Source organism: Chrysemys picta, chromosome 5 (genome assembly GCF_011386835.1).
Source record: "Chrysemys picta bellii isolate R12L10 chromosome 5, ASM1138683v2, whole genome shotgun sequence".
NCBI lineage: Eukaryota > Metazoa > Chordata > Testudines > Emydidae > Chrysemys > Chrysemys picta.
Window position 1 is genome coordinate 21,283,867 of NC_088795.1, and position 16,928 is coordinate 21,300,794.

The 16,928-nt window shown below is 41.3% G+C and overlaps 1 protein-coding gene across 1 annotated transcript in view; it reads left to right on the forward strand.

Moving 5' to 3' along the window:
* Positions 1–14,998, forward strand: part of HPGDS (hematopoietic prostaglandin D synthase) — a 65,343-nt gene extending 50,345 nt beyond the window's left edge. Inside the window, exons 4-6 of the mRNA XM_005278460.5 lie at positions 4,332–4,441; positions 13,130–13,228; positions 14,495–14,998. Coding sequence (XP_005278517.1) covers positions 4,332–4,441; positions 13,130–13,228; positions 14,495–14,659 — 374 coding nt within the window. The 3' untranslated portion in view covers positions 14,660–14,998. The remainder of the gene's footprint in view (positions 1–4,331; positions 4,442–13,129; positions 13,229–14,494) is intronic.
* The last annotated feature ends 1,930 nt before the right edge of the window (positions 14,999–16,928 follow it).

A 16,928-nucleotide genomic window follows, 5' to 3' on the forward strand; every position in this document is an offset into this window, starting at 1 on the left:
TACAAATAACTTTCCTCCTTTCTGCTCATCCTTGTTGCATCTGCAACGCAGACACGTCCCATACTGAACTCCTATCTTCTCTCCTTTAGAGCAATCAAAAACCATAAAATTTGTAAAGTCTCCCTGCTAAATTGTTTAAAGAGTTCAGAACAACTGCAGCTTCCACCCAACCAGCTGGCATTGTCTCTGCTTTTCAAAAGCAACATAGTCAAAGCATCCTCTGACAAGATCGAGCTGTACATCATCTATAAATTACAGCTACACAGTGAAGATCAACAAGATTAGGACTACAGTATTTAAGGGACATACAGAGACTACATGGGGATTAACAGGTGCCGGACAAGAGTATACCTGTTGTATAAACTCTATGCCTGAGGAACGCACATTTTAAGTCACTCTAGATAGCTCCAAATTTGCATATAAATTTACCTACTTAAAAAAATTAACTATAAATGATACTCAACTTAATGTCTGCTTGAACTTATATCTCCTTGAGAGATCAGGACGCTGCTTATCATCTGAGTTTACCAGCAACAAAAATCTTACAGCTTTGCCCTCACTTTGCAGATACAGGGAGAGGATAGCTGTGGTTTTCTAAGATGTCGTGGGCTGTATTTCATCAGGCTAGGCTGTTGGGCTCTCATGCTGTGGGAAATGGAGGTTAGACATGGTACCTCTCAGTGCACGGTACTGTCAAACTGTCTTTCAAGGCTGAAAAGTCTTATTTCTGGAAACTGTTAAACTAACCCGGACAGAGCACTTAGAAAATATGCTTAGGGCACAATTATTACTCAGCTGCTTAGACAATGTGAAATAAGATTCTCGAGTAATGTCAATAATAATCAAAGTTACAGGAACCAGGGTTTGTTTTAGGGGTTATCCATCAACCATCATTCAAATCCATTTGCAAGACTAACATGGATGAAGGAGGATATTCTCAGGGTGTGCTGAATTTATGCAAATGGATAATGGGAACTTGGTAGTACATTTTTGTTGCCTCTTTCATATCGTGAGCAAACAGATGTAATCTTCCTTTTCAAATGTTTCCAAACACTGTTATATTTTCCAGTCTGAAAAAACTCTTTAAAATGTAGTAAAATAGCCTTACCCATATGTCTGCTTCCCTGAGAAAGTCTGGCCTTCTGCAGAGTTCCTTTTTGTTTGATAAAATTGGATCATTTTGAGAGACGCACTAGTGCAATCCATAAAACACCAAAAAGTGCTATAATAAAAACAAAGAAATCTAGTAGTTTAGTGGTTAATACAAACAGGTAAAGGAAAGAAGCATGACTGCAGAATGGAATAGCAACTAGGATTAGAGTTTCTACCCAGTTTATGTACAGTTTATTACAAAGCAGACAGAAGAAATGAAATAATCTACCTGGTCTAGTAAGAATTTTAGCTCTATGTGAGCATCCGTGTAATACAGCACAAATAATGGCTCATTTTCTTTATAAGCTGCCACTAAACCCCATACTTCTAAAAGGCATATATGCTTTGCATATGGTATCCAATAACTCCGAAGTGAAGAGGATAACAGTAGAGAGGATGGAAGAAATCAAGTGACCCAGGAATCAGTCAATACGGTTTAAGGCACCTAATCTCTCTGAGTCATTTTAAAACAACTTTTATAACGGCAAAAAGATACCCAAGTTTGTGTTGATTGCATTTAACCCTTTTACCTGGTGTCTATAATTCCACCTTAAGCATCAACTAACAATCCATGTCTTGACATTTCTTATTGCTTAAAATGCGAAGGCTCTTCATACATAAATAATATTAGAACTGCAAAATTTTCATAAAACCCAAAACATCCCACATGTCTGGGCCAGCCCAGAACTCTCCTTCCCTTTCAATAACCCCTTTCTTCCCCAAAAGCCCAAGGTTTCCCCTCAATTTGAACAGTTTTGGTCATTTGGCCTTCTATGTCTCTCCCCTCCAAATGTCTTCAGAAGATGGCCCTCCCCCAGATCCTCTGACACAACATGGCAATTTCCCTAAGCCAAATGCACTTAGAGATCTCTTAGCCCCAAAGCTGAACAACAATGCTACAGCAAAAACAGTACGAATAGGACTGTTTCCAGTGCGGATGTTGTGGAACAGACTGCTAGAAGGCTGCCTATGCCTGAAGATTAACATACGTAATTGGCCTACTAGCTAACACCCATTCTGCTCCTCTCAAAAAATGGACCAGAGAGAAGACTGGACCAACTCCCTACCATCCGAAAACCAATGTGAGATGGGTTGAAAGCCACTGACGACTTCTTCCCCCACAATTTAGCAGCTAAAAATAAACAGAGCCTGAGCTTTCTGGGAGGAGGGGGATGTCCTCAGGAGCTTTGCTGTATGATTTCAGCTGTTTCTCTCATTTGCTTTTTGAGTCGATGTAAACCCAAAACACAAAGTGAAACTTCTGGGTGCTGGACCTGAATGAATTCAACCTACCTGGGAGGTTTGTTGGAATTTGTGAACCTGGAAGTAGCAGGAATCAGGCAGAAGAGAGGATTTTAACAGAGCAGGTCTAGGCTATGGAATTCAGGACCAGAAGAGATAAGAATGACCCGACGATGGTCAGAATGAAATGTAGAACTCCTTTCTTAAACTTATTTCTCCCACAATAAGTACTGTATGCCTGACACCTTCCTCCCCGACTCCGCACACACCCACACCCACCCACCCCGCTCTCAATTTTAATTCTATTCCAGCATTTTATAGTCTTACCTGCTGGAAAGTAAGAGTAGAATGTTGTTGTGTTTTTAATGCTCAGACACTGCAGTAATGGCATCAATACGAAAGCAAACAGGATAAAGACAGAAGAGTAGACTTAAAAACATTGCTGGGATTTTCAAAGCAACTCAAAGGCATTAGGTGTCCTAATCACACTCAATTCAAGTGTTGCCAACTTGTGCTTTTGGTGTTTGTCAAAGCCAAGCTCCTGGACTAGTGATTACATGAACTCAGCTTTCATTAAAGCAGTACGTTTCTAGACCTGAAGGATCGAAGATAAGCTTGAAAATTTAACTCCTTATCACTCCACCAACAGGAGGCAAATAGAAAGATCAAATTTATTATTTTAAAACATCATCGTATTTTAGGGGACTGACTCAGGAAATTTGAATGCTTGGAGTTGGCAATAGGCTCCTTCAAAAATCCCAGCCTACCTGTAAATAACGTACATCTTAAAAACGCATTATTTCATACCAATTTCTCCTTCACTTACCTACTAGGTCCTGAGTTAGGGAGTCTCAAAGTTTTCCCTACTACAGCTGTTGATCTAGCTCACTCCAAGCACTGAGAGGGATGCAGTTCCCAGCTCAGATTAAGGTTCTAGTGATGCTGTTAACTCTGGCAGAAAAATACATGGAACCTTAAAAAAAATAGCCTTTCAGTTCATATTGAAAATATATCACCAGTGCCTGTTACATTTACATAGCTATCATGTAGTCATTTCAATGTAACTAACAGCATTTCATGTCCCTTTTATTGCTGAGACTCATTTATGTCATGATGTAGGTTTACAAGGCTCTACGTATAAAGAAAGAGGCATGTTGCCTGCCCTGAAGAGCTTGAAATCTAAATAAGGGAAGAGAATAATTCAGCAGAAAAAGTGTAAGGGTTATTGGTGAAGGGAAAAGAGGTTGCTTGAAGAGAAGTTTGCAGAAGGAATTGGAACAAAGTGAGATGAGGACGAGGAGCCTGTACCAGGCAGCCTGAGTTAGGGCACGATGGTGGGGCAGGACAAGACGACAAAGAGAAGAGTAAGGTGAAAAGGTTGGGAAGACCGCAGGTGGCAAAAATATAATGGGGGAGAATGAGAGTGGAGCTGTAGGAGGGGACAAGGTTAAGCTAAGGAACTTGAATATAATGCATTGAGTCAGGGGCTGAGGGTTTCAAAGAGGGGGTGATATCAAAATGGAGAGGAAGGAAATGGATTTCAACTGAGGCACTTTGGGAGGAGGCAAAAGCCAGGAGAGGATGCGATTCCTGGCAGCTGGGACAAGAAAGGGTGGAGTCTGATGATAGTGAAAAAAATTGTTTCAAGGCTTTGTGAAGGTCTGGGGAGGGAAGATTGTGGGGCTGGGAGACAGGAAGGACAGACTTGTCAGTGAGTGAAGATGGAGCAGAGAGGCAGGACGATGGGTTCAGTTATGGAGCACTAGATCTGAGGCAGGTGCTGGATGTGTGGGGTCAGAAGCAGCTAGGGAGATAGATAAAAGCTCTGCAGCGTTTGAGTTTGCATTGGTATGAGCACAAACACCTTATTTTTAGGAATAACCTATTTGTGCAGATAGTGTCTCTTTACTCTCCCTTTCTAAATTTGAATTCCACAGGTCTGGCCGGTCAGACACCTCTGGAACAAGCTCTGGTTGATGCCATTGTGGACACCATTGATGACTTCATGTCAATGTTTCCCTGGGGAGAGAAAAATCAGGATGTGAAAGTAATGTGATCACTGATTTAAATCAAAGAGATTTATACCTGCCAAAGTCTGTCATCTGGGCTAACACCTGTACACTGGTCCCTAATGTCACACGGTCACTCGCCCAGCTCCACTGCCACTCAATAAGCTGGGCGGCAGATAGCGAGGTTTCCTCTGCAATTCTTCCTCCAGACTACTGAGCAACCAGCCAAGGATTTCTGCTTCCCCCCCTTTTCCTCACTGTGGGGAGGAGGATGCAGCCAGCACCCTGGCTTATCTTGGATGGAGGGTGCTATCTATACAAATGCCAAATATCAATACATGATTATTAAACAGGGGAGGACAGGCTGAATCAGAAAAAACTCCTTCACTCCACTGACTACTCAGGAGTGTATTTTGATGCAAGCTAGTAGTTAGCAGAAAAAAAAATTAGATTCTTTATGTAACTAGCTCTAGAAGCATAACGGCTCTATGCCATCCTATTCTTTCTGTACTTCTGACTACTGATACTCCCTCTGGTGTTCTCAAGCATGTATTGTATTCCCTTGCTCCTGCTCTGCTCAGACATAACATAGGTTTTTAATTACAACTTTACAAGTCGTATTAAAAAGACAGTTAGACATGATTAATTCCTACAGCCACTGTGCAGTTCAATGGCCAGGAATATATTTAAGATCATTTTAATTAGCTTCTAACTGCGTTCAATTTTTGGTTTGCTCTAACTTATAACATGAATAGCATTCCAACTCCCTCAAAGAGAGCAAGAGACAAAATCCACACCTGAAGCAAAATTCTGGAAATAAGACTAACTAGGGAATGTACCCCAGTTAGGTGTGCCTCTAAACTCTGTTCTCTCTAAAGCTGTAAGGAGTGGCTTAATCCAGTGCAGTGTCATGGGTAGTTATTTAGAACAGCAATATTATGTCAATGGTAATGACATGTATTAATTGCTACAGGATGAATTTTGACAGATGCTTTATAACTTCTAAAGATGTCTTCATGGCATTTCCAAGGAAACAAAGCCACATTTTATATATCCTTTTGTTTTGGTAACTAACTGACTCTAGAGAGAGCATGAAGGGCTGGACACTGATCTTAACAGATATGTTTTGGGGAAAGCGAACTGACTCATGGAATAAGTGGTGGAAGGCATGTTTGAAAAATAAGTGGACAGAAGCGAAGTTCCAAATTATTTCAGACAGCTAGCAGTATGGTGGAAGCAAAGTATAAAATGGTGTCTTCCAGGCAATATATAACCCCCAGCTTCATCCGTCCAGTCCCAATCAGTTGGGAAGCCAACTTAATATGAAGAATCACACGTCAGAGCAACGATGGTAGGGAGGATTTGTAGGACAGAAAAAAAGGAGAAGAGACTATGAAGCAGTTACCTTTTAAATCTAGCCTTAATGCTCGCTTTCCTGTAATAATTGAAGATACAACATTCCTATAATATTTACCACTATTAAGTTACTGATGGGTACTCTCAACCTCAACTCCACCTTACCATGGATTTTTATCTGGTAATTTTTTTTTTTTAAATCAAAAAGTTAATTTGTGAACACAAAATAGAAAACCAAAGAGAACGTTACCACAGGGAATTTCTAATCATTTGATTATGGGTAGCATCAACTTTAAGTCATGAGTTTTATTTCCCCATAATGGGCCAGATTCAATATACTGGTCTAGCTGCTATACACCATGCTGGAACAAGGTACAACACTCCAACGGTACTGGCTGGTTAAGATGGGTTTACAGCTGCTTTTCAATCCCCAGAGTAGTTCAAGCCAGCCAAAGTGTACTGGTGAACCTGATGAGGTGGAATGTCCCAAGTTTCAATGTCTCTGTGCTTTAAGAGTTCCCCTGTCCTTCCACTGCTCCTCTGGCACTGCAGCCTCTAGCACTGATACCTAAACTAACATGGAGCCAGGGAAAGTTTAAGAAGCAGTCATAGTTGGGCCAAATCCTCCACCAATGAGAGGATCTTGAGACAGCTCCAGTCTATCTCATACCATTGACACATTAAAACCAGAACTGCAGCATACAAATTAGGGCTTGTCTACACTGGCACTTTACAGAGCTGCAACTTTCTCGCTCACGGGTGTGAACAAACACCCCCCTGAGCACGGCAAGTTTCAGCGCCAGTGTAGACAGTGCACCAGTGCTGGTAGCTACGCCCCTGGTGGAGGTGTTTTTTTGAAAAGAGCGCTGGGAGAGCGGCTACACAAGCCATGTTAAAGTGCTGCCGTGGCAGCGCGTTAGCGTTGCCAGTGTAGACTAGCCCTTAGTTGTAGAGGAAGGGTGATGACTTGAGTTATTTGTGTTGTCACAATAGCTCTAGTTTAAAATGACCCAAGCTCTTGATATGCCTGTACATGTAGTCTAGTAAAGCAGTAATTAGCTACAATTGTTAATAGTTTAATTACAACCTAATTTCTTGAAATGTCACTTTAAAACACATGGAAAGTTTGTGCATATTAGACTGGATGTTTAAAGAGCTTAGGTTATATCATGCAGATCATTCAGAACAAAAATGAAAGTGTTAACATGCCAAAGCTCTTAAATTTTTAAATTAATTTTAACTCAAACTAGTAAAAAAATTACTCGTAAATGCTCAGAAAATTCATTCTGTGCTCATGAGAAGTGCTGTAATTTCAGGGGAAGGTAGCACTGTACTCTTTGTATGTTAAGAGTTTGAATCCCTCTGGAAAGTGCTAAGTGTTGTCAGCTCTCATGATTTTTATCACAAGTCTCATACTTGTGCTTTCCTCAAAGCCCCAGCTGGTGTCCCGTGATTATGCAAGAATGACAGCTTTCAATTTAAAGGAAAAGTTTCTCGCAGAGCAGTGCTTGAAAACATGAACCCTAAAAAAGCTCAAATCTTAGAAAGCAGAATGCCCTCAATCCCAAATCCACTCTTAAAAAAATCAATAAAAAAAAAAAAATCGATTGGGGAGCGGGGGCTAACATGTTTTTTTAAAACCTTGGGGATGGCACTACTTTTGCCGTAACCCCTGAAGTGACCACTGCCTCCATAATAATTGAGGGACAGTTGCATGACGCTAGCCTATACTGCACCTGTTTTATGGCTGGAGTTTTTATGCCTCCAGGGCTAGCAGTAGGGTGACCCACATGGAGGGAACATTCTAGCTCTAGCTCCAGCTCCAGGGAGATCAGGCTGCATTACTGTAGTGTATAGAAATATGGTACAATTACAAATGCCATTTCTGCCGCTCCAGTCAGTGGTAGAAATCCTCTTCAAAGGAGTATCTTGGGAACAGTTTTATGCATTTGCAATGGATTTCTACTTCCAGAAAGGAAGGGGACTGGAATTTTGGGGACACATAATAATAGAGGCAGGTGACATCCATCCAAATGGTTTTTCTGGAGGTGTGGGCCAGCCCTATAACCTGTTTAGGATGACCAGATATCCCAATTTTATAGGGACAGTCCCGATATTTGGGGCATTTTCTTCTATAGGCGCTTATTACCCCCCACCCCTCGTCCCGATTTTTCACACTTGCTGTCTGGTCACCGTAGCCAGCTGTAAAGCTTATGTCACCAGCACTAAATTCACTTGGGGGGGGGGGCGGGGGAAGACAAACATACCAGTGCTCAAGTTGTGGGTGGATGGGTGGGGGGGAACAGGCACGAGGAGGTGAAACAGGAGAGATTGGAGTGCTAGAATATTGTTTCTTTAAAAACTCACCTGATGAGCCTTCTTCCTTTTAGCCACTGCCCCCCTTCCTCCCTATTCACCGTCCAAACTTTTCTATTTTGGGTTGGAATGCTGCCATCTTATAGTAGAAATGAAACCTAGCAATTACTGTAACAAAAAAAGATTTTGAGCTTCTTGGAATGTGAGAGATTTGCAACATTTAAATAATTTACACTGCACGGAATTACATTCATTTTGTGATGCACAAAACCAGGCAGCTTTCAGACACCTGAAAAATGATAGCAGAACAGCATACCCCTACGAGAAACTTATTAATGCTATAAGCACGGATGCGTTAGAAAAAGAAAAAAAAGACACCAGAAACTAAATATGGGCAATATGATGTAGTGAAAGCTGGCTATGAAAAGCCCCGATTTACTGCTTGCGATTTGTGTGCACACACTTTTTTCAACCTGTTCTCCCACCAATGCTGACGTTGCATCAGCCTTGCTGAGGATGGTGGGATGGCCTTGGAAGTTAGGAAGAGTCCATCAACACTGCAGAGGGCTGAGCATGCTGACTTGTTTCCCACCATCTTAAGGAGTGAAGGCACCTGGTAATCATGGGGCTGGAATGAGCAGATCACTAAGCTCAGGTAGATAGGGAACCCAGCAAAGCTGCTTTTTAGTGACGTAGCACAGGGTATTTAGTACATAGCGAACCTGTGAAATTGCTTATAACAGTCCTTATAAATGACAAAGACCGCATAAAAATAAGCCTAACTGGCAGCTTCTAGAACTTGTAAAAAGTCTGCATCAGAGAAAAAGAATTCCAGGAGTGTAACGCTATAAGTAATGTTGGACAGGACTCATGTCTTTACTTGCTATGTGAAGTGCCAGGCACACGCAGGGTGCTACACAAGAATCAAATAAGAATTAAACAACTGAATACAAGTAATAAGGCAAAGCATCAATACCTCAACCCTCTTTGCCAAGGAAATATGAAAATGCTTAGTAGACTACACTGCTAACACAAATGATACAGGAAAAATCTGGCTCAAGATGAGTGCTTCTCAAAGTCCAAGTTACCAGCCCTTTTCATGTCAGACATGTAAGGGAAGGTGATGCACTGACCACTCTGTCAATGACCTTGACTGCCAGTGTTATGGCTCCATCTCTTAGGACCTCCTCATGTGCAGGACTCTTAGCTACCTTTGGGTTTGAGATTGCAGCCTACTGAGAAGGTTTTAAGAGAAACAAGCTAGAGCGGCTGAGCCAGTGACAGTACATCGGAATGCTTCTCAATATCAGAGCAGCAAGTTAGAAGTTCTCACTGAGTCCTCTGCCTTGACATCAGCACAGCCAGTCAGAGGTGCTAAGGCAGTAACCTCACAATGTTCTGTGTCTTGTCATCTGCTCAGCGCGATAGAAAGTGATATCACCTAAGCCTGAACATCTGCTCAGTAGATATAGTTACTCAACCAGTGAACCCCAGAGAAATGCCTTTTGACATCAGACCAAAAAAGTTAAGACATGCTAAGTGAGAAGCCCTCAAAGGCCTGTTCTTTGACATCAGACCAGAAGTAGTTGGTCACATCAGGCGAGCGAAACAGACAAGCTGAGCCATTAACCTCACAAAGGCTGGAAATGCTGAGGCAGTGACCTCAGAGACGTTTGTACATTGATACCAGCCCAACAAGAGAGGCAATTCCCCAGAAAACTTCAAAAAGCCTCCTTGGTATCACTACTGCCAAGGAGGAGGTACTTAGCAATCACCTCACCAAAAGTCAGTCCCTCTTGGTATTATTCATAGCAAGATGAATGTGCTGAGCCAAGTCACAAGCCTCTGAGGTCACTAACAACCCAGAAATTTGACATTACTCAACATGCATTGGAGAAAGACATTTTAAGTAAAAAACCATTAGGAGGAGCATGTGGGAGCTCTGCTGTTCTTCAGATGAAAGCATAGGGAAAGCTTTCCTAGTTCCTCCTTGGCTTGGGGGAGCAACAACCAAACACAAAAGCAACTGAGAACCTGAAAGTGAAACAGACTTAGAACAAAAATTGAATTGACTTCAGAGACTATCATTGTGAAAAGGGGAAAAATACAAAAGGTCAGCACACAGCACTAATAGGAGAAATATGTAAGGTTTTTAGTTGACCAGACTAAGATGTTACTATCAGATAATTGTTTATTGAGTTACATCAGATCAAGTTAAGGTAGCAAATAACTTAAAAGAAATAAAGATTTTTGTTTTGATATTAGATGGGTGACAGGGAATGGATCACTTGCTGATGACCTGTTCTGTTCATTCCCTCAGGGGCACCTGGCATTGGCCACTGTTGGAAAACAGGATACTGGGCTAGATGGAACTGTGGTCTGACCCAGTATGGCCGTTATATTATTTAGCCATTTTGGTACAATATTCTACTTGATGGTTTATACATGGTATCATTAGGAAGGATGGGTGGTTAATCTGGGACTTGGGAGGCTCAATTCCTTGTTCCACTCCTACTTTCCATGTGACGTTGAGACAGCCATTTTGTGTCTCTGTCCCTAAGTTCCCCAGATGGGGATACGACTACCTACTTCACAGGGGTGTTGCAAGAATAACCATATTAAAAGACACTATAGCAATGGGGGCCATATAAACACCTACAATAAGACTTCAAAATCAGTAAAACTAGATGATTGCTGTCACACAGTGGCTGGCCCATGTGAATGAAGTAGGTCCAGTGCCCTTGTGCCAGGACAGGTGCTCCCATTTGGCCATTTAAGAAGGCAAGGCAGCACCTGGGAGCTAGAAAGTTTCAGTGAGAGACTCAGTGAGTCCGAGTGGATTGAGTCAGTCAGGAGATGAAATCTTCCAGAAACTGACTGATGAGTTCCAATAAGAAACAAGAGAGCAGCAAGAACAAAGGGATTTGCTATCTGGCATCCTCAAGCCAGACAGCCAGGGCCACATTACTTAAGGTAGGAGGAGCGGAGGAGGGGCTTTCCACTGACATCTTCAGGGTCCAAGAGCTGGACCTAGAGGAATGGTGACAGAGCTGGAGAAGTGAGGGAGGTTCTAAAGATGATATTCCAGCATAAAGGCTGTTGGGGTTCTTGCTGGAAAGTGTAGGATTTTAAGAACTACATGCATGGGAGGTGGCAGACTATGTTTTGGGACTTTTGTTATGAGCTGATTTATACAAAGTTTTTGTAATGAACTGGCTCCCAGGAGAAGTAATATTTAGGCAAAAGAGCCTGAAGTGGAGTCCTTTGGGTTACCTGAGGGGAAACTGAGGCAGACATGCTTGTTGTGCTGTGGCCTGTTACATGATGGTGCTCCATGTGGGGTCATTGTATGACAATCACACACTTCTGTAGTCTGAGTATACCCTGCTGTGCATACCAAAATGAATAAGATTCCGCTCATTGATACAGAGAACATTCCCTGCAATGTTGGAATTAAGCAGATGTGGTTTTCAGAAGTTATTGCATTACACACAGAGAAATACCAGTGAGTTGCATGTAAGGCCTTGCTTTGCTTGGCTAAAACACTTTAAACAAAGCAGTAAATAACTCTCACACCAGTAACACATCTTATGTGATATACTATGCAAGAAGAACTCTAAATATTTCAGTTGCATGCTATGAAACCAGTTAACATACACAATAGTTTACACTTATTTTTCTTATAGATTCATTGTTCTAAGCAGCAGGAATCACATAACTATTCCACGCATTTCTCTAGAACAGCCCAAGGTTTTATTATTTTAAACCAGTGATATTCAGACAGAGGCTTGCGAGCTGCCAGTGGCTCTTTAATGTGTTTCTTGCGGCTCTTTGCAGCACATGATATTAAAACGCTGATTTAATTAACCAAAGTTATTAACCAATCTGGATGCTTTTATCATGTTAACCAATTGTAGTTGATAAAATAATAATACTTGGGCAGTCATTTTGCTGTGAGAATAATACATATAACTAACACACACACACACACACGGGTCTTTTGGGTAATGTTTGCTAATTTGGCTCTTGAATCGCTGAATTCTGAGTATCACGGTTTTAAAACATTACCAATATGAGTTAGAGGCTACCATATAAGGAGTGAATGAAAATATTAGTTTAGGGGCAGGGTGGAACAAATAAGAGGGAACATGAGACATAAAATGATTGGTATGGGGAAGGTTTATCTAGGAAGTTGTAGACCCCATTACTGTGATATGTAAATATCCAATTAAACTTGCTTTTAAATGATAAAGGAAATATTTTTTTACCCAACACATCATTAGCCTGTGGGACGTTGTACACAAGATATTATCATAACATAGCACTAAACTCAAGAGCTTAGCAGGGTTCAAGAAAAGATTAGACATTTATGAGAATATCCTCTAGTATATTAGCATAACATTCAAAATGGATATAACCCTGCATGCTTCAGGTAATAAACCAACTGTTAGCAGGAAGAAAACTTCACTTACAAATAGGTTATTCAAAAATGGTCCATTGCAGAGTTTCTTGTGCCTTCTTCTGCAGCAGCTGGTGTTGGCCAAAGGCAGAGGCAGATGACTACACTAGCTGGACCAGAGGCTCAGCCCATCTAGCTTGCTGATCCGACGTCAAAGGATAAGCTTCTGTGACATCCCCGAGTTGTTGGTTTGATGTCACGGTGCAGGTCTTGCAAGTCAGTGGAGGGTTCACACCCCTTCTCTAGGTGTCTAGTGTCAAGACAGAGGACTCACTAAGGCTAGTTAGGCTCATTGGTCTGATGCTAGCGAACAGGACAGTGTGCACAAATGCCCTTTTCAACACCAATATATCAAACAGCTCATCAGTTAGCTTTAATGAATATTGCAATACCTGCTTGCATGCTCAAATAAAGGTACAACTATTCAATCATTTTACCAGTAAATATTTTTCAGGCCACATTCATCAAAACAAATTACTCCATTGTAACAAAGTTTTCCAAGCCCATATTTATGCTATATTTTTTGTTTCATGAACAGTGCACTCAAGAAGAATCAGATTTGACTTACTCTCCACTTACATGTGCTTTTTTGCAGCAACAGATATTTAATGACCTCCTCACTAATACAGCTCCCGGGCTACTACGAGATTTGGACAGTTTCTTAGGGGATAATAAGTGGCTGGTTGGGAAATCTGTGAGTATCTTCTTTTTCCTCTTCCAAATCCAGTTGTCACTGGAGCAAAGTAACTGGATGAAGTTAAACTATTTTCACCTTCACAGTCAGAGATCTGAGAAACATCCTTTGTTGTGTGTTGGTTTTAATTCTTTGCTTTTCTTCCTAACACACTTTCAGGCTCTGACTACACTCATTATTTCACACCCACAGGCCTGGACTCATATTTGCTGAACCAGTTTTGAACCAGACCATTTTAAACACTGCTGGTCAGTGTGAATGGAGCTAAACTATGTTTGAACTGAATTAAAAATAATTGTTCCAGCCTTTGCTTAAAAGCCTCAGGGTTCGACATTGAAAGTTTCAAAAGTCAATTTGCATAGATTGATCCTGTCCATACTGCTGACCAAAGCCATATTTAAACTGAGTATGAACTGAACTGGTTTACAACCACATTTTAAAATCAATTCAGCAAGCATGATTTCTAAACAGTTCAGGCTAAGACCCCTGTCTACACCTAAATCAAGTCAGTGGATCAAGTTACAAAATATTTAAAATTTATAGCATGGATAGGATCTAAACATACCACCTTACACTAAAAGCAATTGATTGTAACCTCATCAGGGGATATCTTCTGTAATTGTAGATTGAAGGTAACTACTCACACTTGGTAAGGTAACTCATGTCTTTTCATGTATTTATATCTGCTCCTGTATTTTTCATTCCATGCATCTGAAGTGGGTTCTAGCCCACGAAAGCGTATGCCCAAATAAATGTGTTCGTCTCTAAGGTGCCACAAGGACTCCTTGTTGTTTTTATTTTAACAAGGTAATAGCTGGCTAAGATAGGAGGGCCCAAACCAAATTTAAAGTGTGGTTCTCTATCCTCATTTTGGGATACGTCTTCACTACCCGCCGTATTGGCGGGTAGCAATCGATTTATCCGCATCAATATATCGCGTCTCATTAAGACGCGATGTATCAATCCCCGAACGCACTCACCGTAGACTCCGGAACTCCACCAGAGCGAGCGGCAGTAGCGCAGTCGACGGGGGAGCTGCGGCCATCGATCCTGCACCGTCTGGACCCCAGGTAATTCGATCCAAGATACTTCAACTTCAGCTACGCTATTTGCATAGCTGAAGTTGCGCATCTTGGATCGATCCCCCCTCCACTGTAGACCAGCCCTTGGATTCAGTATAGACCAAGTCTTTGATGTTAATAGTTCTGTTATTTGATTGCAGATACTAAGTGAGTAATTTTGTTTTACTCTTTTCATTTTCACCAGGTAACCTGGGCTGATTTCTACTGGGATGTGTGTAGTACAACACTTCGGTTCCTTAAGCCTGGCCTGGCAGACAACTACCCTAAACTTCTGGCTCTGAAAGAGAGAGTACAAGCCCTTCCTGCTATTGCAGACTGGATTCAGCAAAGACCAAAGACTACACTGTAGATCAACTTTTCTGGTTTTGAAGAACATGTTTATGTGTATTTTTTTTAACATAACCCCAGCACCTCTAATTTCTTCTAAAGTTACTAATTTACAAAAATTAAGACGACTCAATGCCTAATTTGATCCAGTCTATCACACCTGCTTGGAAAACATCAGTGGACAGATTAAATTCTTCCTCTTCTCTGTTTTGCATTAGGTTTCAGGGATAAGGAGAACAGTTATCAATAGAGAACAAGTTTCAGAGAACTTGGCCTTTAATATTTTTATGCATGTGTAATGTTGCAAGATGCAGATTAAATTAAACACTGTTATAATTGATTATAAAATGGACTAAAAATACACCAGACTGAATTTTTTCCTCTGTGACTATAGCATGGAGATTTATACCAAGACTGCATTTCAATATATGTTTAAGCGTGTAATGATTATTTACTATATATGTCAGTGACTGATTATACTTTTCAGTGTAGAAAAGCAACATGATCCACAATTTAACTCTGTTTATGAAAGATGAATGGAAAAGTGGACATGGTAGACTGGGAATGCTATGGTGAGTTTGGAGACTACCAGCACTGTACATCACTCCCGCTCCCCTCCCCCCCATGTTCAAAGATGTAAAATACAGCAATTCTGAAACTGATCAGTCCAACTCTGCTTTCACTGCACTTTCCAGAGAAACATGTTGGGGAGGGAGAAGAGACAATGAGGAAAGTGTCATCGACAAAAATTATCTTGACAGTACTATTCCACATCTTTATGACTATCTCAAGATGAGGGGTAGTAAAACTAGTTCAGAGAGGGAAGAAAGGGAAGGGACACAAGGCAAAACAGACCATCAGTGTGGGTGGGGAAAACTGCAGGAACCCAGATCCCCATGGGTTCTGCTCAAACGTGCTGTGTGTGTAGGTAATGCTGGTTACTCTTTGAAAAGCAGCCAACTTTACCTTTCTGCTCCCACAGGAGAAACTCGCATACAATGCTGCAAGTGGAAGCTGCAGTAGCCAAGATTTTGTTGAGCACTAGGTAGCATCAACAGACACCTCTCACCCCAAGGGCACACCATGTACCTATCTGATGAGTGGGGGAAGTGGAGCTATAAAAGGAAGGGCAAAGCAGAGAGTAGAGAAGAGCCAGCAAAAGAAAAGAAAAAAAATAAGGAAAACAAGTTAGAGAGAGACAAGGAAAAGGATAGAAAAGCTGAAGAAAGAACAGATACAGTAAGATGGCAGCAATCACTGTGAAGAAGGGGGCACACCCATTTATCAGTCTAACCCAAGATGGGTCTCCAACAGAAGTTGTGAAACTGATACGCACAATGCCTTTTACTTGGCACTTGACAAAGATGAGTTATATACTCGTTCTATCCATGTAGAAACTGAGACATAAAAGTTAAATTACTTACCTGAGGTTACACATTGAGCATTTGGCAGAGTGGAGAACAGAATCCATACCTCTTGACATTCAATCCCTGGCTCTAACCCTACACTCCCAATTTGTTCTCACTATCCCCAATAACTTTTCTGAACCAATTATTCCTCTCTGTTCTCCCATCCTTCTGCCAGTTTAACATTGCAGGCCACAGGATCCTCAATGTGTTTTTTTTATAACATCCACAGAATAACCACTCACTAACTTCACAGTATTGAACAAAAAACAGGTGCAACAAAAACTACAATTTTGAGCCTGTCTAAAGCTGTCTCACTCAATAGGCAGTATTCAGTAAACCAAAGAGATAAGTCAAGACAAGTATGAATGAAAGCCTTATTTCTCCTACATATCAGTTTGGTGCCACAGCTGAACTAGAGCTGAAGTCTCCTTCAAAACTAAATCTTTCCTCGGCACTTGTTAACCATTCATTTTGGAATCTGGTAAATTAGATTAAAATAACTACTTTGGAGCGGTCCTAGAGATTCCTTAATCTAGTTTGTGCTTTAGATGACGACAGACCGGAGAGCCAGTTCCTTCAGAGAAAGCCTCATTTTTACTACTTCTGTACTTCTACTCTAGTCTTCTCCTGGACAATGTGAAGCTCAGTTTTTTCTTTCAGTGGCAGGTTGTGTGTTCTTGTTTAATTCCAGGACTAAAGAAAAGACACAGTAGGTGTGTCAGAGAAGGGCAGGGCAACCCTATTGCAGGCAAGAAACAAGCCATATACCTACTTCAGTTTCCTCTTCAGCCACCCATACAAAGGAATATTGTCTCTATTAGCAGCAAACCACAGATTCAAACCCTTTTAGTCATATAAAGCACCACAGTCCACAGATCTCTT